The sequence below is a fragment of the Balaenoptera acutorostrata genome, chromosome 1 (assembly GCF_949987535.1).
Source record: "Balaenoptera acutorostrata chromosome 1, mBalAcu1.1, whole genome shotgun sequence".
Classification (NCBI taxonomy): Eukaryota; Metazoa; Chordata; class Mammalia; order Artiodactyla; family Balaenopteridae; genus Balaenoptera; species Balaenoptera acutorostrata.
The window spans coordinates 35,002,362-35,024,791 of NC_080064.1; the positions used below are offsets into that span (position 1 = coordinate 35,002,362).

At 40.2% G+C, this 22,430-nt stretch overlaps 1 protein-coding gene across 2 annotated transcripts in view; it reads right to left on the bottom strand.

Annotated features, from left to right (window-relative positions):
* Window positions 1-4,835: 4,835 nt before the first annotated feature.
* The window catches only part of ZMYND12 (zinc finger MYND-type containing 12), a 36,185-nt gene continuing 18,590 nt past the window's right edge, over window positions 4,836-22,430 (bottom strand). For both annotated transcript variants that reach the window (XM_057534054.1, XM_057534058.1), the window contains 5 exons: window positions 20,904-21,073; window positions 18,473-18,595; window positions 16,014-16,125; window positions 14,644-14,793; window positions 4,836-6,837 (listed from right to left, as the gene is read on the bottom strand). In XM_057534054.1, the coding sequence (XP_057390037.1) occupies window positions 6,716-6,837; window positions 14,644-14,793; window positions 16,014-16,125; window positions 18,473-18,595; window positions 20,904-21,073 (677 nt within the window). In that variant the 3' untranslated portion in view covers window positions 4,836-6,715. The remainder of the gene's footprint in view (window positions 6,838-14,643; window positions 14,794-16,013; window positions 16,126-18,472; window positions 18,596-20,903; window positions 21,074-22,430) is intronic.

Below are 22,430 nucleotides of genomic sequence, written 5' to 3' on the forward strand. Positions count from 1 at the left end.
TTTCAAAAGGCTTCCTGGGAGAAGCAGTGCTAAGGCCTTTAGGAACTAACTCCGATCAGCACCAGGCCTGAGACCCTTGAACAAAGGCTGTTCCTCAACTTGTGAGGGTCAGGGAGCCCACCCCGAGGTAAGAGAGTCACAGGGATAACGCTTCTTTATTGCAACCAGGGATGCTACTCTGTCGTACCACTCATATTGTCCTTCAACCCAAACACTGGGGAGTGTGACCTGTATTTCTTTTTTATTCTATTGATATATGAAATTCTTCAAACTACACAAAAGGTGAGAGGATGGTTTAGTAAACTCCTCAAATTTTAAATTATCAAAATTTTCTATTTTTACTGCATCTACCCACTTCTTCTTCTTAAGCATTTAAAAACTATTTCCACACACCATATCTTTTCTCCCCTGCATACTTCAGCAGGCATCTCATCTTAAAAAGAGATTTCCTTATGCCTTTACCGCGTATAACAAAATTAACACTAATTCCTTGATAGCATCTAACTACCAGTTCATATACACTTCGCCCAGTTGTCCCAGAAGAACTGCATTTTCTGCATCATAGACCAGTGTGTTTGGTGGGGCCAGAGGTCCTTGGAGAAGGGTGGTGACTGCTTCCCCGCCACCCTGCCTGTGGCTCTGGCAGCAACCATGCTGACAGGGCACCAGTAGAAAGGTCTTTATGCTGGCTACAGACACCGTCCCCAGTTGCTGGAGCTTGGGATTTCCTCTCCCCAAGGAATAAGCCTATGAGACTTCCTCTTCTGTTTTCCAGGGTTCCACGGTCATCCCCCGAAACGTTCCCAGCTTCATGCTGCTGACACCCACCTGGCTGTCATGCTGGTTGCCATTTCACTGCTTTTCCTGCAGCTGCGTTCTTCACTGCAGGAATTCCCTCAGTCAGGGAAGAGCCTCCCCACAAGGATTACGGCTCTTCCACTGGCCTCAGATCTACTGTACCTCAGTGAATCACAGCTCTTCAGAGCTCCCAAAGGCCTTGGCTTCTTCATTTGTTGGAAAATTTTGGCTGAATTTCTCATGTCAGAGAAGATTTGTGTAGCAGGACACTGTGTCACATTTAAAGGCCTAAAGAGACAGCAAGTGAATGCTCTGCTTGCTCAGGGATGTTCTTTTGCTCTAAAGAACATCATTATGACAATTGGTGATATCTGAACTAAAGTCTGTATTTCATTGTTTGATCGCATCCTATCAATGATTAATTTCCTTTTTTTAAAAAAAATAAATTTATTTATGTATTTATTTTTGGCTGTGTTGGGTCTTCGTTGCTGCCCGCGGCTTCCTCTAGTTGCGGTAAGCTGGGCCTACTCTTCGTTGCGGTGCGGGGGCTTCTCATTGCGGTGGCTTCTCTTGTTGCGGAGCACGGGCTCTAGGCGCTCAGGCTTCAGTAGCTGTGGCTCGCGGACTCCAGAGCGCAGGCTCAGTACTTGTGGCGCACGGCCTTAGTTGCTCCGCGGCATGTGGGATCTTCCCGGACCAGGGCTCGAACCCGTGTCCCTGAATTGGCAAGCGGATTCTTAACCACTGTGCCACCAGGGAAGTCCCTAGTTTCCCAATTTCGGTGATTGTACTGATGAGAATATGTAAGAGTTTCCTTGTTTTTAGAAGAACAACATTAAATATTGAGGGATAAAGGGGCATAGTGTTTGCAGCTTTCTTTCAAATGGTTCAGAAAATAATGGGTATCTATATAGAGAAAATGATGAGGCAAATATGGTAAAATGTTAACATCTGGGGAATCTGGGTGAAAGATATACGGGAATCCTTTGTATGAATACTCTGAATACATCTGAAATTATGTCACCCTCATCTGCTGGGTTCCCCTCTTCTCTATTAAACGTTCTGTTTCAGGGCATTTCCTGGGGCTCTCTTCCCTTCCTTATCTCTCTTCTCTTCCCTAGGTGGCCGCCTTCGTTTCCACAGTATTAATTACAACCTACACGATGCTTTCAAATTTATCTCTCGAACTCAGGGTTCTTTTCTTAATGTCAGATTGCCTGTCCAGTTGCCTGCCTTTTCATCTCCCCTCAAATGTCTCACAAGTATCTTAAACTCACCATGCCCCAATATGAATTCACATTCCTCTCTCTCTCCCGAAGACTCGCTCCTCTTCCAGGACCTCCTCACCTGAGGGCACAACGCCAACCACTTGCTCAAACCAGAAGGAAAGAAAACACACTTCAGGAGTCATTCTTTGGCTGCTATCTTCCTTATCCCTCACATCCAGTTTGTTTCTTGTGGTGAAACATGACTTTCAAACTCTGAATGGTCTTTTTTCATTGAAAGCTTTTCTCCCTTGATCATTAAGAGGTTCTAGGATTGTTTCTGCAATCCTTAGAAAAGTTCGCAAGCAAGGGACAACATTTATAATATATCATCTTGGTTTTATATCCTGATCTCAATAGTAACCTTGCTTATATGCTTTTCAAATCTGCTGCTGTTTAAGTATTTATTAACTATTGAAACTGTCTGTGTAAGCATATATATTAAATAAAATATTTATCTCCATCTCATCACCATCAATCTTGATGAATATCAGGAAAGACGTACTTTTTCTAGCAAACAAAATGATGACGTGGTTTGTCATTCAAGTAATGCTTCATCATCTTTTCTGAAGCATCTACTTTGCCAGATGTGTGTTTTGTTTGACCTCTTGTTCTTGAGAGATATTATGCTTCATAGAGCCATCGTGAATACAGAAACCTCACTTGCATGATATATATCCACAGTGGGACCTAGTGGTGGTAGGAGCACCTTGGTCCTAATCTTGGTCATCTGAGGACCTACGGCACAGCACAGGTCCAAAGCTGTGCAATGATAAAACATTGGAAAGTTGGTACTCAGAGCAACTACTCAATGTGAATCTTTGTGAAATAAAAGTTCATAGACAACGTGATATAATTTGTAACACTGCTATGTGCTTGCTGGTAGAAAAAATTTAGCCAGGACTTTCAGAGATGATCCCTCAGCTCCACACCTGCAAATTCTGCTGAAGATGCTTAGGAAAGGTTACCTGGTAGAATGATAAGAGATATTCTTATCTCCCCAGAACTCCTGGTTCTCTTGAACCTGCGTATACCTTTTTGGGTCAAGTAAATCACATTTCACAGAAATCTTCAGAATTGAGATTATGTCCTGCATCACTGTATCATGTATGAAAGTGAAATACATTTTCATTGATGAGTCAAAAAAAGAGGGCAAAATAAAACATTATCAGATTAGTGAAAGAAAGAAAATCTGAATATTTGCCATCAGCAAACCCTCACCGTAGGAAATACTAAAGGATTTATCAGTAATGTGAGCCCAGATACAGGGTGTGAAAAGCAAGAAGGAATATGATGACTTTATAAAATAATAATGACTTTATAAAATAATAATAATAATTGTGATTTGTGGGTTTAAGATACACTTGAAATAAATAACAGTAATAATATATAAGTTAGGGGGAAGCAAATGGAATTTAAAAGTTTTAAAGCCTTTGTACTGTCCAGGATGAGGGTAAACATCCTGAATAACTTTAGATGTTGATAAGTTAGGAATGAATATTTGAATTTCTGGAGTAATCACTTAAAGAATAGAAACACAGTGTGTAACCTACAAACTAGCAGACAGGGGTAGAAAATGGAATGAGAAAAAATACATAATCAATCTAGAAGAAAGAAGAAGGAAAAAAGAACGTGAAGTACAAATAGAAGGCATAAAATAATAGATTTAAACCCAAACAATTTAGCATACGAATAAAATGTAAATTGACTAAATGATTCTCTTAAAATTACAGATATAAAAATATCTAACTATACTATTTTTATAAGAGATACCTCCAAACCATAAAGGTATAGATTGTTTGAAAGTGAAAGGTTGCAAGAAGAAATACTAAGTGTTTAATCAGGGTTTAGTCGGGAAAACAGAAGCCTCTCTGAGCATTCTGAGTAAAGAGATTTATTTAATGTAGGGAATTAGAATCTTACACAATCTTTGAAATGGCTGGGTGATCAGGAAGCAAAGGTCAGCAAGCTGCTTTCACAGGAAATCTGCTTTCAGGAAAGCAACAGTGGGTGATTCTCAGGAAGATTAATGGCTGCTCCTTCTCATCCGGCTTTCAAATCTTGTGCAGTAGACCCTCATTGGCTGAATTTAATCCAGAATCATAAGAGGAAAGAGTACTGGGAACCGTAGTTCCAAGCTTCCCCTTTGAAGCAGAGGTAAATGCTGAAGCAGAGGTAAGTGATAACACCTAGCTGATAACAAGCAATCCAGCCCAAAAGGAAACAGGCATAGCTATGTTAACATCAGACCAAAACATCAGACTCTAAGGTTAAAGGCATTACTGGAGATAAAGAGAATCACTTCATAATACTATAAAATAAGGATTCAATTCACCAGGAAAATACAATATTTGAACTTGTACTTGCCTAACAGCCAAGCCCCAAAATATGTAAAGCAAAAACTGATAGAACTACAAGGAAAAATAGATATAACCACAATCATATTGGATGGATTTTATGTACCTCTCTCAGAAATAAATTAGAAATTCAGCAAGGAGATGCAGCGTTTGAAAATATGAAAAAATTTGACTTAACGGACATATATAGGGCAATGTGCCCAATAACTCCATTCTTTTATAGCACACACAAAACATTTACAAATACATATTAACCATATCCTGGGCCATAAAGCAAACCCCAAACAATTTCTAAAAGTCAAAATTGTACACAACGTATTTTATGATCTCAATAAAATTAAGCCGGAAAACAGCAAAGAGGTAACATCATCTTTTAGAAATTAAGAATCATACTTCTAAATGACTCATGAGTCATAAAAAATTAAGAAATATTTAGAGCAAATGATAATAAAAATGCATTTCGTAATATGTGGTATCAATGAAAGCAGCATTTAGAGGAAAATTTATAGCCTTAAGGCAAGTGTTAGAAAAGCAGAAAGACTGAAAATTAAATTACTAGACATGATGTGAAAAAGCAGAAAATTATGAGCCATAACCAAGAGGAAAATCAGTCAATAGGAACAATAAATTGAAACAGTAATTTTATAAATATACTCAATGGGGAAGGAGTCATGAACAAGAATTCAGGGTTGGAGAGAACAGAAAACAGATAAGGGAGGGGGGGAAAAGAGAAAGGGGCCAATGACTATGGTAAAGAAGAGAACTAGAGTTTAATGAAATGGACTTTGAAGGACTTTTTTAGAATAAGGAAGTTCTAATATTTTCTTTTAAATTATCTGCCAAAGAGCCATTGGTCCTTCTCCTCATTCCTCCAATCTTCATTCAACATCTATTTGAAAGAGCTGGCTCATATCTGGGGTTAGGAGGTGAGAATCAAGAAGAAGGGATGTGTCCCTAAAGAGATGAAAAAAAACAGCTACAAGACAAGATGTGGAGAGTGACAAAGTATTGATAATTGAAGCTAAAAACTGAAGTGAGAGACAGAAAAGTAAGGCCCTGGGACTTCACAGCCATCTTGCAGAAGCATAAGAATGCCCCAAGCGGATTTTACCTAGACCTGAAGGTGCAGGATGGCCATCTGACATATTTTTATTATAGGTGCCTGAGGGAATTAATATAAGTGAGGAACATAAAACTCTCCCACAGGTCCTTGATTTGCATAACCTCTCCCTGGTACAGATCTACCCAGGAAGCAAAGTGGTAATGGGCAGGCTGCTTAGCGAGTCTGGAGAAGAAAAGGATGCACTAAATGACCAGAGTCCTCGATGGCACTAGCTGATACAGCCATGGCCACACCTGGGCCATTTTAGAACATAATGAGGAGGTTGGGTGTGTGTGGAGGGGTGGGAGGCGGTGAATCAAGGTCACAGAGCTGTTACGTGAGAAAGCTGGGATTTGAACCCAGGCATGTCTGCTCCAATGCCTACACTCTGTCCCCTACATCACAGAGGACCTTCCAGAGTACTTCCCCCCTAGACAGTATAGATGGCTCACATCCCCTTCAAATAATTGTCTGAGAAAAGAGACACCAATGTGGAATGGTAACTCGGCCAATCCATACTGGAGCTCCTTGAAAGGCCCAGGGGCCTTTTCTGGCAAAGACCTACAATTTATGTCTGCATTTTGCTATTTGTTTTCCATATGTCTCACATCTTTTTGTTCCTCCATTCCTCCTTTACTGCCTTCTTTTGCATTAAGTGGATCTTTTCTAGTGTACCATTTTAATTTCCTTGTTGATTTTAACTGTTTTTTAGATTACTTTCCTTAGTGATTGCTCTAGGAATTATAATGGGCATTTTAATCACAATCTACCTCAGATTAATGCTAACTTAATTACAGTAGAATAGAGAAACTTTACTCCAATATAGCTCTATTCCCTACCCCTTTCTTTGGCAAAGATCTATGAAGAATGCATCACTGGGAGACCTCTGAGAAATAGGATAAACTATTTGCAGTTTAATTATAAATACCTTGTTAGTGAACTGGTAGCACATTATTCAAAGTCGTGATAAACAAGAGTTTATCAAAGTCATGATAAACAAGAGTTTTACTGATTTCTATGCCAAAAGCTCTATATTCCCCAACATATGCTGTGAAACAATAAAAACACCGCTATGAGTGCAATCCCAGGGGAAGAGGGTGGGCACTTCAGCAATTCATAGCACCTCAAAGCAGCTATGCAAGGCTGGAATACATTAGATGCTCAATAGTCCATGATGCAGAGCTCTTGGGTCACTATTCAATGTGATGAGCTTCCTCAGCTGAGATGAGATTTAGTAAGTCTTGAATGGTGTTTTGTTCATGGACACTAAGCTGCTGTTCTTTGGCTAGATCCAGGGCTCTCATGGCGTATTCCTCTGCCTGAAATAGAATTGCAGTGACAAAAGGAAGTTGTCACAGAAAAGCATTACATTGGAAGCCCCATCTCTGCTCGACCCCAAAAACATGGGAAAGGACCCTTCAGCTTCTCACACCAGCCACTGAGTTCTTTGTGGAAACTTGTGAACATACACTGGGTCTTCACAGCTAGCCAACACATGTGTGATGAGGGTGAGAGGGGTTAGGGAACGGGAAAACATGTTCACTGAGTTTACAGTGGACAAAGCTTCTTTTCTACATTTCAGGGCCCTTTGAACCAACATTGGGAGGCATAGAAGTGAAAGGTGCCACAAGTAAATTGCCATCTGAGGGGCCAAGCAGCCCAGAGTTTTGACTTGGAAAGAAGCTTCAGAGGACATCTTGGGACAGGCTCTAGCTGGCCCTTCTGCCCTCCCTCCCTTCCCCCCTCCATCTCTTCTCCTTCTTCTTTTTTTTTAAACATTTTTTTTTCTAAGTTCATTAATGAACAGATCACTTTCATATTGTTTTTAACATCTTTATTGGAGTATAATTGCTTTACAATGGTGTGTTAGTTTCTGCTGTAAAACAAAGTCAATCAGCTATATGTATGCATATATCCCCATATCCCCTCCCTCTTTCATCTCTCTCCCACCCTCCCTATCCCACCCCTCTAGGTGGTCACAAAGCACCGAGCTGATCTCCCTATGCTATGTGGCTGCTTCCCACTAGCTATCTATTTTACATTTGGTAGTGTATATATGTCCATGCCACTCTCTCACTTCGTCTCAGCTTACCCTTCCCCCTCCCCGTGTCCTCAAGTCCATTCTCTACGTCTGCATCTTTATTCCTGTCCTGCCCCTAGGTTCTTCAGAACCTTTTTTTTTCTTTTTTTCAGATTCCATATATATGTGTTAGCATACGGTATTTGTTTTTCTCTTTCTGACTTACTTCACTCTGTATGACAGACTCTAACTCCATCCACCTCACTACAAATAACTCAATTTCGTTTCTTTTTATGGCTGAGTAATATTCCATTGTATATATGTGCCACATCTTATTTATCCATTCATCTATCGATGGACACTTAGGTTGCTTCCATGTCCTGGCTATTGTATATAGAGCTGTAATGAACATTGTGGTACATGACTCTTTTTGAATTATGGTTTTCTCAGGGTATATGCCCAATAGTGGGATTCCTGGGTCGTATGGTAGTTCTATGTTTAGTTTTTTAAGGAACTTCCATACTGTTCTCCATAGTGGCTGTATCAATTTACATTCCCACCAACAGTGCAAGAGGGTTCCTTTTCTCCACACGCTCTCCAGCATTTATTGTTTGTAGATTTTTTGATGATGGCCATTCTGACCAGGGTGAGGTGATACCTCATTGTAGTTTTGATTTGCATTTCTCTAATGATTAGTGATGTTAAGCATCCTTTCATGTGTTTGTTGGCAATCTGTATGTCTTCTTTGGAGAAATGTTTATTTAGGTCTTCTGCCCATTTTTGGATTGGGTTGTTTGTTTTTTAGATGTTGAGCTGCTTCTATATTTTGGAGATTAATCCTTTGTCAGTTGCTTTGTTTGCAAATATTTTCTCCCATTCTGAGAGTTGTCTTTTCATCTTGTTTATGGTTTCCTTTGCTGTGCAAAAGCTTTTCAGTTTCATTAGGTCCCATTTTTTTTTTTATTTCCATTTCTCTAGGTGGTGGGTCAAAAGGGATCTTGCTGTGATTTATGTCATGGAGTGCTCTGCCTATGTTTTACTCTAAGAGTTTTATAGTGTCTGGCCTTACATTTAGGTCTTTCATCCACTTTGAGTTTATTTTTGTGTATGGTGTTAGGGAGTGTTTTAATTTCATTCTTTTACATGTAGCTGTCCAGTTTTCCCAGAACCACTTATTGAAGAGGCTGTCTTTTCTCCATTGTATATTCTTGCCTCCTTTATCAAAGATAAGGTGACCATATGTGTGTGTGTGTTTATCTCTGGGCTTTCTAACCTGTTCCATTGATCTATATTTCTGTTTCTGTGCCAGTACCATACTGTCTTGATTACTGTAGCTTTCTAGTATAGCCTGAAGTCAGGGAGCCTGATTCCTCCAGCTCCATTTTTCTTTCTCAAGATTGCTTTGGCTATTCGGGGGTCTTTTGTGTTTCCATACAAATTGTGAAATTTTTTGTTCTAGTTCTGTGAAAATGGCCATTGGTAGGTTGATAGGGATTGCATTGAATCTGTAGATTGCTTTGGGTAGTATAGTCATTTTCACAATGCTGATTCTTCCAATCCAAGAACATGGTATGTCTCTCCATCTGTCTGTATCATCTTTAATTTCTTTCATCAGTGTCTTATAGTTTTCTGCATACAGGTCTTTTGTCTCCTTAGGTAAATTTATTCCTAGGTATTTTACTCTTTTTGTTGCAATGGTAAATGGGAGTGTTTCCGTAATTTGTCTTTCAGATTTTTCATCATTAGTGTATAGGAATGCAACAGATTTCTGTGCATTAATTTTGTATCCTGCTACTTTACCAAATTCATTGATTAGCTCTAGTAGTTTTCTGGTAGCATCTTTAGGATTCTCTATGTATAGTATCATGTCATCTGCAAACAGTGACAGTTTTACTTCTTCTTTTCCGATTTGGATTCCTTTTATTTCTTTTTCTTCTCTGATTGCTGTGGCTAACACTTCCAAAACTATGTTGAATAATAGTGGTGAGAGTGGGCAACCTTGTCTTGTTCCTGATCTTAGTGGAAATGGTTTCAGTTTTTCACCATTGAGAATGATGTTGGCTCTGGGTTTGTCATATATGGCCTTTATTTTGTTGAGGTAAGTTCCCTCTATGCCTACTTTCTGGAGGGTTTTTATGATAAATGGGTGTTAAATTTTGTCGAAAGCTTTTTCTACATCTATTGAGATGATCATATGGATTTTCTCCTTCAGTTTGTTAATATGGTTTTTCAAATTGATTGATTTGCATATATTGAAGAATCCTTGCATTCCTGGGATAATCCCCACTTGATCATGGTGTATGATCCTTTTAATGCACTGTTGGATTCTGTTTGCTAGTATTTTGTTGAGGATTTTTGCATTTAGCTTCATCAGTGATATTGGCCTGTAGTTTTCTTTCTTTGTGGCATCTTTGTCTGGTTTTGGTATCAGGGTGATGGTGGCCTTGTAGAATGAGTTTGGCAGTGTTCCTCCCTCTGCTATATTTTGGAAGAGTTTGAGAAGGATAGGTGTTATCTCCTCTCTAAATGTTTGATAGAATTCACCTGTGAAGCCATCTGGTCCTGGGCTTTTGTTTGTTCGAAGATTTTAATCACTGTCTGAATTTCAGTGCTTGTGATTGGTCTGTTTGTATTTTCTATTTCTTCCTGGTTCAGTCTTGGAAGGTTGCACTTCTCTAAGAATTTGTCCATTTCTTTCAGGTTGTCCATTTTATTGGCATATAGTTGCTTGTAGTAATCTCTCATGATCCTTTGTATTTCTGCAGTGTCAGTTTTTACTTCTCGTTTTTCATTTCTAATTCTATTGATTTGAGTCTTTTCCCTTTTTATCTTGATGAATCTGGCTAATGGTTTATCAATTTTGTTTATCTTCTCAAAGAACCAGCTTTTAGTTTTATTGATCTTTGCTATTGTTTCCTTCATTTCTTTTTCATTTATTTCTGATCTGATGTTTATGATTTCTTTCCTTCTGCTAACTTTGGGGTATTTTTATTCTTCTTTCTCTAATTGCTTAAGGTGTAAGGTTAGGTTGTTTGAGATTTTTCTTGTTTCTTTAGGTAGGAATGTATTGCTATAAACTTCCCTCTTAGAACTGCTTTTGCTGCATCCCATAGGTTTTGGGTAGTCGTGTTTTCATTGTCAATGGTTTCTAGGTATTTCTTGATTTCCTCTTTGATTTTTTCAATGATCTCTTGGTTATTAAGTAGTGTATTGTTTAGCCTCCATGTGTTTATATTTTTTACAGATGTTTTTCCTGTAATTGATACCTAGTCTCATAGCCTTGTGGTTGGAAAGGATACTTGATACGATTTCAATTTTCTTAAATTTACCAAGGCTTGATTTGTGACCCAAGATATGACCTATACTGGAGAATGTTCCATGAGAACTTGAGAAGAAAGTGTATTCTGTTGTTTTGGGATGGAATGTCCTATAAATGTCAATTAAGTCCATCTTGTTTAATGTGTCATTTAAAGCTTGTGTCTCCTTATTTATTTTCATTTTGGATGATCTGTCCATTGGTGAAAGTGGGGTGTTAAAGTCCCCTTCTATGATTGTGTTACTGTCGATTTCCCCTTTTATGGCTGTTAGCATTTGCCTTATGTATTGAGGTGCTCCTATGTTGGGTGCATAAATATTTACAATTGTTATATCTTCTTCTTGGATTGAGCCCTTGATCATTATGTAGTGTCCTTCTTTGTCTCTTGTAATAGTCTTTATTTTAAAGTCTATTTTGTCTGATATGGGAATTGCTACTCCAGCTTTCTTTTGATTTCCATTTGCATGGAATATCTTTTTCCATCCCCTCACTTTCAGTCTGTACGTGTCCCTAGGTCTGAAGTGGATCTCTTGTAGGCAGCATATATACAGGTCTTGTTTTTGTATCCATTCAGCCAGTCTACATCTTTTGGTTGGAGCATTTAATCCATTTACATTTAAGGTAAGTATCAATATGTATGTTCCTGTCACCATTTTCTTAATTGTTTTGGGTTTGTTATTGTAGGTCTTTTCCTTCTCTTGTGTTTCCTGCCTAGAGAAGTTCCTTCAGCATTTGTTGTAAAGCTGCTTTGGTGGTGCTGAATTCTCTTAGCTTTTGCTTGTCTGTAAATGTTTTAATTTCTCTGTCAAATCTGAATGAGATCCTTGCTAGGTAGAGTAATCTTGGTTGTAGGATTTTCCCTTTCATCACTTTAAATATGTCCTGCCACTGCCTTCTGGCTTGCAGAGTTTCTGCTGAAAGATCAGCTGTTAACCTTATGGGGATTCCCTTGTATGTTAGTTGTTGCTTTTCCCTTGTTGCTTTTAATATTTTTGCTTTGTATTTAATTTTTGATAGTTTGATTAATATGTGTCTTGGCATGTTTCTCCTTGGGTTTTTCCTGTATGGGACTCTCTGTGCTTCCTGGACTTGATTGACTATTTCCTTTCCCATAGTAGGGAAGTTTTCAACTATAATCTCTTCAAATATTTTCTCAGTCCTTTTCTTTTTCTCTTCTTCTTCTGGGACCCCTATAATTCGAATGTTGGTGCATTTAATGTTGTCCCAGAGGTCTCTGAGACTGTCCTCAATTCTTTTCATTCTTTTTCCTTTATTCTGCTCTGTGGTAGTTATTTCCACTATTTTATCTTCCAGGTCACCTATCCTTTCTTCTGCCTCAGTTATTCTGATATTGATTCCTTCTAGAGAATTTTTAATTTCATTTATTGTGTTGTACATCATTGTTTGGTTTCTCTTTAGTTCTTCTAGGTCCTTGTTAAATGTTTCTTGTATTTTCTCCATTCTATTTCCAAGATTTTGGATATCTTTACTATTATTACTCTGAATTCTTTTTCAGGAAGACTGCCTACTTCCTCTTCATTTGTTTGGTCTGGTGGGTTTTTATCTTGCTCTTTCATCTGCTGTGTATTTCTCTGTCTTCTCATTTTGCTTAACTTACTGGGTTTGGGGTCTCCTTTTCACAGGCTGCAGGTTTGAAATTCCCATTGTTTTTGGTGTCTGCCCCCAGTGGGTAAGGTTGGTTCAGTAGGTTGTGTAGGCTTCCTGGTGCAGGGGACTGGTGCCTGTGTTCTGGTGGATGAGGCTGGATCTTGTCTTTCAGGTGGGCAGGGCCACGTCTGGTGGTGTGTTTTGGGGTGTCTGTGAACTTATTATGTTTTTAGGCAGCTTCTCTGCTAATGGGTGGGGTTGTGTTCCTGTCTTGCCAGTTGTTTGGCATGGGATGTCCAGCACTGGGGCTTGATGGTCATTGAGTGGAGCTGGGTCTTAGCGTTGAGACAAAGATCTCTGGGAGAGCTCTCGCCGATTGATATTACGAGGGGCCGGGAGGTCTCTGGTGGACCAGTGTCCTGAACTCAGCTCTCCCACCTCAAAGGCTCAGCCCTCACACCTGGCTGGAGCACCAAGACCCTGTCAGCCACATGGCTCTACTCGCAAAGGGGAAAGGGGTGCCTCAGGAAGCCAAGCACGTGCTTTCACTCCCCTCCATCTCTTCTTTCCTCCCTTATTTCCTTCCTCCCTTCCTTACTTTCATCCTTCCTTCCTTTCCTCTTTCTCTCCTTCCTGTCTTTCAATACATATTTATTGAAAGGCTACTATGTTCCAGGTACTGTGACTATAGGCAGAAATTCCTACCCTTGTGAAATTGACAATATAGTGGGGGAGAGAGGCAATAAACAAGACAAATAATTAAAATGCGATGGTATCTTAAATAGTGATTCATGCTAAGGAAAAAAATAAAGCAGGAAGGGGAACAGGAAGCATTAATGGTGGCAGTGGGGGTTTGCCGTTTCAGACATAGGGCAGGGAAAGCCTTATTGAAAAGCAGACAGCTGAGTCCAGACCTGAAGGAAGCGAGGTGCCAATCCTGAGTAGATAGAGGTGTCCCTTTTCTCTAAGGACCTCTTGCAGACCTAACACCCTTAACACACCTTGGGGGAATGACTTCCTTAAATGGAAAATGAGACCCTGAAATGTAGAAAAGGGGCTTTGTCCACTGTAAACTTGGACATGCAATGGAAATGTTCCCTGTTCCCTAACCTCTCTCACCCCCATCCCACATAGGGCCGCTGTCCCTCTTTTGTGCTCCCACAGGGCCCTGGGCTTTGCTATCACACTCTATTTTAACCCACTGACTGGGAGCTCTTCCAGGCCCTGGTATACAGTAGGTGCTTAGTAAAAGTTTGCTGATGAAAGGAAAGAAGGAAGAAAGAAAGGGAGGAAGGGAGCGGGGGAAGGACACCTTAAATTTTCCCATGTCACCCACACAGAAAGGCCTCCTCCAACCGTCCTCCCTCCTCTCTCCCCTTGCCTGCTTTATTTTTCTTTGTAGTGCTTTTCACTCTCTGAAATTATATTACACATTTATATGTTTACTTGTTTATTGTGACTTCCCCTCCTCCAGAAAAACGTGTTACTTGGAAATAGGAAACTTGGCTGGTGGTTCACCACTGCACCCCCAGTCCCTAAAACCATGCCTTGCAAATGGTAGAAGCTCAATAAATACCTGAATGAATGAGTGGATCAGTCAATCAATAAATCAAGAACCCTGAGATTTGCCACTTGCTGTCTATAAGAAATGGGGCAAGCAATGGACCCTCTCTGTGCCTTAGTTTCCTTATCTGTAAAGTGGGAATAATAAAATACTTCCTTTGTAAAGTTAGTATGAGAATTAAAAGTGATAATTCATGTAAAGTACTTAGGCTAGTGACTGCCACATAATAAGCACTTAAAAACAATTACCTTTTGAATTATTTCTGCCTGGATCCCTCCAGCAACAGGGAACTCACTACCTGAGTATGGTTAGAGCAACTACTCCATCCCCCCAAGGACTCCCCAGAGCCCTTCTTCCCTGCAGGCTTCCCAGCACTGCCCCAGCCTCAGTTAACCTGGGCAACCCTAGGGTGGCCCCCTTGAGGGAAGAACACAACCCCGTTTCCATTGTGCAGGTTGGACTCAACACATAAGAAATGTCATGAGCATCTGAACTTTTTTGGAGTGAAGGCTTACTCTGAGGGCAAAAGCTAGTGCAGTTGGGCAAAACACAGCTGAAATCAACTAGAGGAATTTCTCCCTCCATTTTAGACATGCTTCTTTTCTAGGGGAACTTGCCTTTGAAGAATTCATCATCAGGTAGTAAAGCATGAACAGGATTTTTAGAACAAAGATTGTTTTTTGGGGGGTTTTGTCAGATGTAGATTCTCGAATGTTCAAGATTGAAGTCAGGATCTGAATGGCTTCTGCTTCCTGGGCTTCATCTGCAATGGAAAGAAAGGGAGGAAAGAAGAAACAGGCCCTAGGGCAGCTGCCTCTACCCTCAGGGATAAGCACCCTGTTAGGGCACCTGTCCTTCAGGCAGTTCACCAGCTCTGCCCAGCCTGTCATTATCAGAGTAACCTAAAAAAACCCCAAAAAACCAAAAAACTCATTCCTACAGGTCCCAGAGCTGTTTAGCTTTCTTTCTTTCAGAATCCTAAACTAGATCTCTTAGGCCCCCAATACAGGGAATTTGTCATGGTGGGATTTCTTGGGTCCAACTCAGCTTCCATTCTATAGCAAGAGGAGGGAGCCGGGGCTTCTGGCAGCCACAGCACCTTAATTCTTCTTCCCCAAATCCAAAGATGCTTAAGCAGTAGCCTTTCTGCTTTTCCCCATGTGAGGCTAAGCTTAGAGAAAAAGACAGAAAAGACATACACTGTAATGTTAAGGTTGGCTGTCTTTGGATAGCTATTATTTTTGAGTTTTCTGCTTTAACATGAACTGTTTTTATAATGAGAGAAAATTCAATAAAATTATTAATTTTTTGAACCGTAGCTCAAAACTTCTCCTCCAAGAAGTCTTCCCTCTCCAACACCATCCAACTGTCCTCACCTCTTCATTCTGGGACTCAGCTTGTAATATAATTTGTACTTGTAGAAGTTTTCTTTTCTTTCACATAGTTTCTGTCTCACCCACTATACTATATGTCTCTTTTGAGAAGAAACTAGATCTTCCATCTCTTTTTATGATCTCAGAGGGAATGATGCTGTACTCAGCCTTCAGCCCTTTGCTGAGCTGTGGGTAGAGAGAGGAATCTGACTCAGTCCTGCCACTGCGAAGTTCACTGTCCAGTAAAGGAAGAGGATAAGGCACCAGAACAAGTGAGCAATGGGACTTCCGTGTGGAGTCTGGAGGGATAACACATAAAAGATGGATGCTCTGCAGGAATCTCAGGGGGCTCTGGCAGGGTCTTTTTTTCCTCCAGATCTGTCCCTTATTAACCCCCCTGCAAGGCTGTGTGTGATGCTAGGGACCTGAATTCTTCCCACCGCTGGTCAAATCTCTTTGATCCCCGTCTCAGTTTGCCCACTGGCAAAATGGGAAGACGGCACTGATGTGCCCCACGGCAGGGACAGCTGCGCTCCCTCTGAGGGGAAAAGCCTGTGCATCAGAAGAGATGAAGTCACTGCTCTGCTTCCTAGGGAGAACTGCCACTTACCCAAGCCAGTGTCGGTTTCAAATTGCTTGCCTAGTAGATCTATTTGTTGGGTGCGAGCCTGTGAGAGGACTTGATAGCGATTGTTCAAATATTTATTCCAGATCTCAGAGACCTGTTGGGAAAGGAGATGGTAATCAGACAAGCAGGCTGGACCTTCGCCGTTGGACCAGCCAGCTGAGAGGGCAGCACCTCGGGCCAGGCTTCCTGCCGGTCTGCAGACTCCCTCTCTCATTGTGCCTGAAGGCACGGGGAGCCTTAGGAGCCCAAAGGTGCTTGGTCAAGGTAAGTGTGACAAGTGTTGGGCTGCAAAGGGCACATGGAGGGCTGATCTGGGGACAGCCCTGGTGGGGTCTAATTACAATGGCTACCATGTGTTGAGCACATACAACTACCTTTACATCCTCCCAACATCCCAATTACGGTCGTATTCTTATTACTCCCATTTCATAGATCAATAAACTGAGGTTCAGAAAAGTTAAGATCACTCTTGACTTCTGGTAAGAGCTGCTATGTGGCACAGACAGGATTTAAATTCAAGTCTGCCTGGTTCCAAAGCTCTTTTTTTTTTTCAGCTGCACGACAATGTCTCTTCTTCAGAAATGGGTCTAAAATATGAATAAACAGTCACCGCATGACAACCTATATCACACACAGAAACTGTTGTTTGCTAAGTAAGGTGTTATTATACGACGATAACCAACATTTTAATATATTGGAAACAGTTTTTTAAGGAACCTCCATACTGTTCTCCATAGTGGCTGTATCAATTTACATTCCCATCAACATTGCAAGAGGGTTCCCTTTTCCCCACACCCTCTCCAGCATGTATTGTTTGTAGATTTTTTGATGATGGCCATTCTGACCAGTATGAGGCGATACCTCATTGTAGTTTTGATTTGCATTTCTCTAATAGTTAGTGATGTTGAGCACATTTTCATGTGTTTGTTGGCCATCTGTATGTCTTCTCTGGTGAAATGTCTATTTAGGCCTTCCACCCATTTTTTGATTAGGTTATTTGTTTTTTTGATATTGAGCTGCATGAGCTGTTTGTATATTTTGGAGATTAATCCTTTGTCAGTTGCTTCGTTTGCAAATATTTTCTCCTTTTCTGAGGGTTGTCTATGACCCAGCAATCCCACTACTGGGCATATATCCTGAGAAAACCATAATTCAAAAAGACACATGCACCCCAATGTTCACTGCTACACTACTTACAATAGCCAGGACATGGAAGCAACCTAAATGTCCATCAATAGAGGAATGGATAAAGAAGATGTGGTAGATATATACAATGGAATATTACTCAGCCATAAAAAGGAACGAAATTGGGTCAGCTGTAGAGAGGTGGATGGACCTAGAGACTGTCATACAGAGTGAAGTAAGTCAGAAAGAGAAAAACAAACATCGTATATTAACGCATATATGTGGAATATAAAAAAATTGTATAGATGGTCTTATTTGCAAAGCAGAAATAGAGACACAGACGTAGAGAACAAACGTAGGGATACCAAGGGGGAAACAGGGGTGGGATGAATTGGGAGATGTGGATTGACATATATACACTATCGATACTATGTATAAATAGGTAACTAATGAGAATCTACTGTATAGCACAGGGAACTCTACTCAATGCTCTGCGGTGACCTAAATGGGAAGGAAATCCAAAAAAGAGGGGAGATATATATATATATATATATATATATATATAATTTGCTGTACAGTAGAAACTAACACAACACTGTAAAGCAACTATACTCCAATAAAAATGTTTGTTTAAAAAGAGGAAAATATTGTATAGACTTGACAATCTACAATTGGAATAGATACATACTATTCTAAAAGATTTAAATTAAAACTATTTAAAATTAAAAAAAAAAAGGAGCCTAGTACTTTAGACTCTGTCAAGGTCACCTCTTGCAACTCAGCCCCAAATCATCTGACAGTAAAAAAACTTGGTATCAAAAGCAGTTAAAAAAAAAAAAAAAAAAAATATATATATATATATATATATATATATATATAACAGTTTAAAATCTTTCACAGGTAAAGATGGACATTTTAAAGTACTTTCATGTTCTTTGATCCCTTCACAGGACCTTTCAACAATTAGTTTCGCTTAAAAACTTCATCTCCTCCTTTATCCCACACCTCAATCTGCCCACATTAGCTTGCTCCTAGGGATATGGCAGGGTATATGGCAGTCTATTTGGAGGGGTTTGGTTCTTATTGACCCATAAGTTATTATTTGTTAGTTGCTCTATGGATGCTAAGGACTAAACTATTTTGGTAGTGGAGAAACTGGAAGAAAGAAAAGTGGAATATATCATGTATCAAGCTATGTGATTTTGGGCAAGTCACTTCATCTGTCTGTGCCTCGAATTTCTCATGAATGGTCTGACACCAGTAGTAAGATACAAGGCCTAAGTATCAAGGCTCAGCTCTCATATTCCCCAGCTCACCTTGGTGTACAATGTGTCTGCCAGGTCCAACTTTTTAAGGCCATAGAAGATATTAGCCAGGTGGAAGTAGCCTCCTGAGGTCCTGATGTGCTCTGTTCCAAATGCACAACTGGCGAAATAAATCTATAGCAGAAGAAAGAAAGAGAGTGCTTGAGTTTTCTTTGTAAATCATGTATCTTATAAAGGACTTGTATCCAGAATCTATAAAGAACTTTTACAACAGCTCAGTTAAAAAATGGGCAAAGGATCTGAACAGACAACACGTCACCAAAAAGATACACCAATGGCTAATAAGCACATGAAATGATGCTCAACATTATTAGTCACTAAGAAAATGCAAACTAAAACCCACAATGAGATACATCTTCACACACACTAGAACTGCTCTAATCAAAAAGACAGAAAATAGCAGTTATTGGCAAAGATGTGGCAAAAGTGGAACTCTTGTACATGGTGGTGGGAATATAAAATGATGCAGCCTCTGTGGAAAACAGTTTGGCAGTCCTCAAAAAATTAAACATAGTTTTACCACATGACCCAGCAATTCTATTCTTAGGTATATACCCAAGAGGAATGAAGACACGTCTTCACACAAAGACTTGTACACAAATGTTCACAGCAGTATTATTCATAATAGACAAAAAATGGAAACAACCCAAATGTCCATCAACTGGTGAATGGTAAAGAAATTGTGGTATATCCAGATGATAGCGATAAAAGGAATGAAATATTGATATATAAACAACGACACAGGTGAATTTCAAAATAATTATGCTAAGTGAAAGAAGTCAGATGCAAAAGACTACATAGCATTCATTTATATTAAATGTCCTAAAAAGGTAAATCTAGAAAGACAGAAAGTGGGAATGAGAAATGACTGCAAATGGATATGTGGTGAAAACTGGATTATGTTGATGGTTGCACAACTCTAAGTTTACTAAAAATCATTGAATTGTACACTTAATTGTACATACCATTGACTTTTATGGTATGTATCAATAATGCTGTGGTGGTTTGGATTGGTTTTTTTTTTAAGTTAGGCTGAGCTTGATCTAATTCTTAACTGTGTGGCCCAGCTCAAGAGAGAGTGTGCTTCTGCTTGATTTGTTGAAGGCTGTGAAGCACAGAGAGGAAACACAAATGATGAAGTGCATTGGTCAGGCTCCCAGGTGGAAGTAGATGGCACCCTCACAAGTATCAATATTCCCTGAGGCTAGTATAATGAAAGGACTATTTACAGAGACGTGGAAGGGGTACGGAACCAACAAGAGTTAGTGAAGCACTAGGGACTATCAGTGGCAAGAGACTGTTTACCGTCCAAACTCCTGAGAAAACCAGGGGAGAAAGCAGGGTTACCAGGGCCCAGCAAGAGCTAGAGCTGTGGAGGAAGGCTACCTGACAGGAGCCGTGGCCGTGAGGAACACTGGCCCTGCAGGGACTGGGCTGGTGCAGAAAGGCAGCAGAGTAAATACCCCAACCTCTCTCTCCTCCCAACTTCCACTCCTCTGCCATGCCTTTCACTCTCCAAACCCAGCGAGGCCAGAGAGCAATGGAGTCCACCAAGGTCAGCCTCCCAAGGAAGAGCAGGGCAGAGAATGCATTTGGGGTAAGGGGATACGGAGAATAACCAGCACAACAATGTTTCCAGCAAATTTAGGGGCATCGTGCGGTGGCAGGCAACCAGAGGGAGGGTTGCCCAGTGGAGAGGCTGAAGAGAGACCCAATCTGCACGGAGACTGCAGTCTGATTCTAACCTCATCCAGGTTTCAGGCTCAGGAACTCTTCCCTCTGGTAATATTGTCCAATACTGAAATCCTAACAGAAACCTCATGAACTTGGGAAGAACAGCTCAGTCATCACCCTCATCAACCTATCTAACATCGGTACAGAGTTTTAGAGTTTATAAAGCACTTTCATATACCTCCAGCTCATTTAAATGTAATAATCACACTCTGTAGTAGAGACGTTGATGTTATTTATAAAAATCATAGCAAAAGTACTGCACATGTCGTGCCCTCTTATTCATCTCTGCAATGACCCAATGAGGCAGAGACTATTTTATGATTTCTGTCTTACAGGTGATGAAAGACGTTAAATAATTTATCCAAGTCTGTGTGGCTGGTGAAATGGCAGAGCTGGGACCACGAGTAAAGCTCTGCTCTTAACCAGGATGCTCTTCTGCCTCCCTTTATCATCCCCCAAGCAATTGAGACTTGGGAAGTGATGTGACCTGGACAAAGATGCACAGGCAGAAAGTGGAAAGTCTTGAATTCAGGTCGTTAGAATTGTGTTCTTGCTAATACTCCACCAAACAGACAGTTGTACTCAGAAAGTTTCACAGAAATGCTCAGTAGAAAGAAAACAAGAACAAACAACAACTAAACAGAGCTGTTCTCAGAAGCAATCGGGTGTTATAATTTAGTTTGTTTACATCATTGGCCAGATGATAACGGGCTTCCTCATAGTTTTCCTTAGCCATGTAGAGAAGTCCCAGGTTCCGATGCAGTAAGGAGTGGGTGGCATAACAACATTCAGTTGATTTGAGGACTGTCCACTGCGCTTGGGATAGATATTCCTCAGCCTGGATGATCCGGCCCAGACCTGCCCAAGAGAAATAAAGACTATAATCCATATCCTAGCCAGAGAACACATGATGAAATATGAGTCATCACCTATTCACTCATTTATTCATTGACTTGAATACCTACTGAAACACAAAAACTTGTTCGCGAATATTCATAGCAGCCTATTCATATTAGCCAAAATATTGAAACAGCTTAAATGTTAGTCAACTGATGAGTAAATATACAAAGTGTAGTCTTTCCCTATTCATGAGTGGCATATTATTCAGGCACAAAAGGAATAAAGTACTGATACATACTACAACATGGATGAACCTTGAAAACATTATACTGAGTGAAAGAAGCCAGACACAAAAGGCCGCATATTGTATGATTTCATTAATATAAATTTTCCAGAATAGGCAAATCAGAAAGTGGATTGATTAGTAAGTGGCCCAGGACTGTAGGCATGGGAACCGAGGTGTGACTGCTATTGGTATTGGGTTTCATTTTGGGGTGACAAAAATGTTCCCGAATTAGATGTGATGATGGTTGCACAATCTTGTGAATATACTAAAACCACTGAATTGTACTATAAAGGGGAGAATTTTATGGTACATGAATTATATCTCAATTTTAAAATATATGTATACGTATATTCGATACTTTTTATGTGCCAGGCCTTGTGTTAAGGGATAGGAATTCAAAGATAAATCAAAGCCATTACTCTTGAAGAATGTACAGCTTGGTTGGCGGAATGAAGACATGAAAACAAGTATATTTGTAATATAGTGTAAATGCAATGATAGTAACATTATAAGGTTTGGAAGTGGAAGTGAGTAGGAAGTGTTCAATTCTTTGGATGGGGTAGAGAGGGACAATGGAGTGGGGAGAGGCATGGTCAGTGCTATGGACTGAATGTTTGTGTCCCCCCAAAATTCATATGTTGAAGCCCTAATCCCTAATGAGATGGTATTTCGAAGTGGGGCCTTTGGGAGGTAATTAGGTCATGAGGGTGGAGCCCTCATGAATGGGATTAGTGCCCTTATAAGAAGAGGCAAGAGAGAGATGATCTCTCTTTTGGCCATGTGAGGGTATAGCAAGAAAAGGCGGCTGTCTACAAGTTAGGAAGTGTGTTCTCACCAGACACCAGCTCTGTTGGCACCTTGATCGTGGACTTGTAGCCACCAGAACTGTGAGAAATAAATGTTTGTTGTTTAAGCCACCCAGTCTATGGTATTTGTTATAGCAGCCAAGCTAAGATAGTCAGAAAAGTCTGAGCTAAGTTTTGAGGATGAATATAAGTTTTCTAGACAGTTAAGGGAGGGAGGGCATCCCAGGGAGAATTAACACATATGCAAAGTCATAGAGATATGAAATGGTGTGCTGTGCTTAGA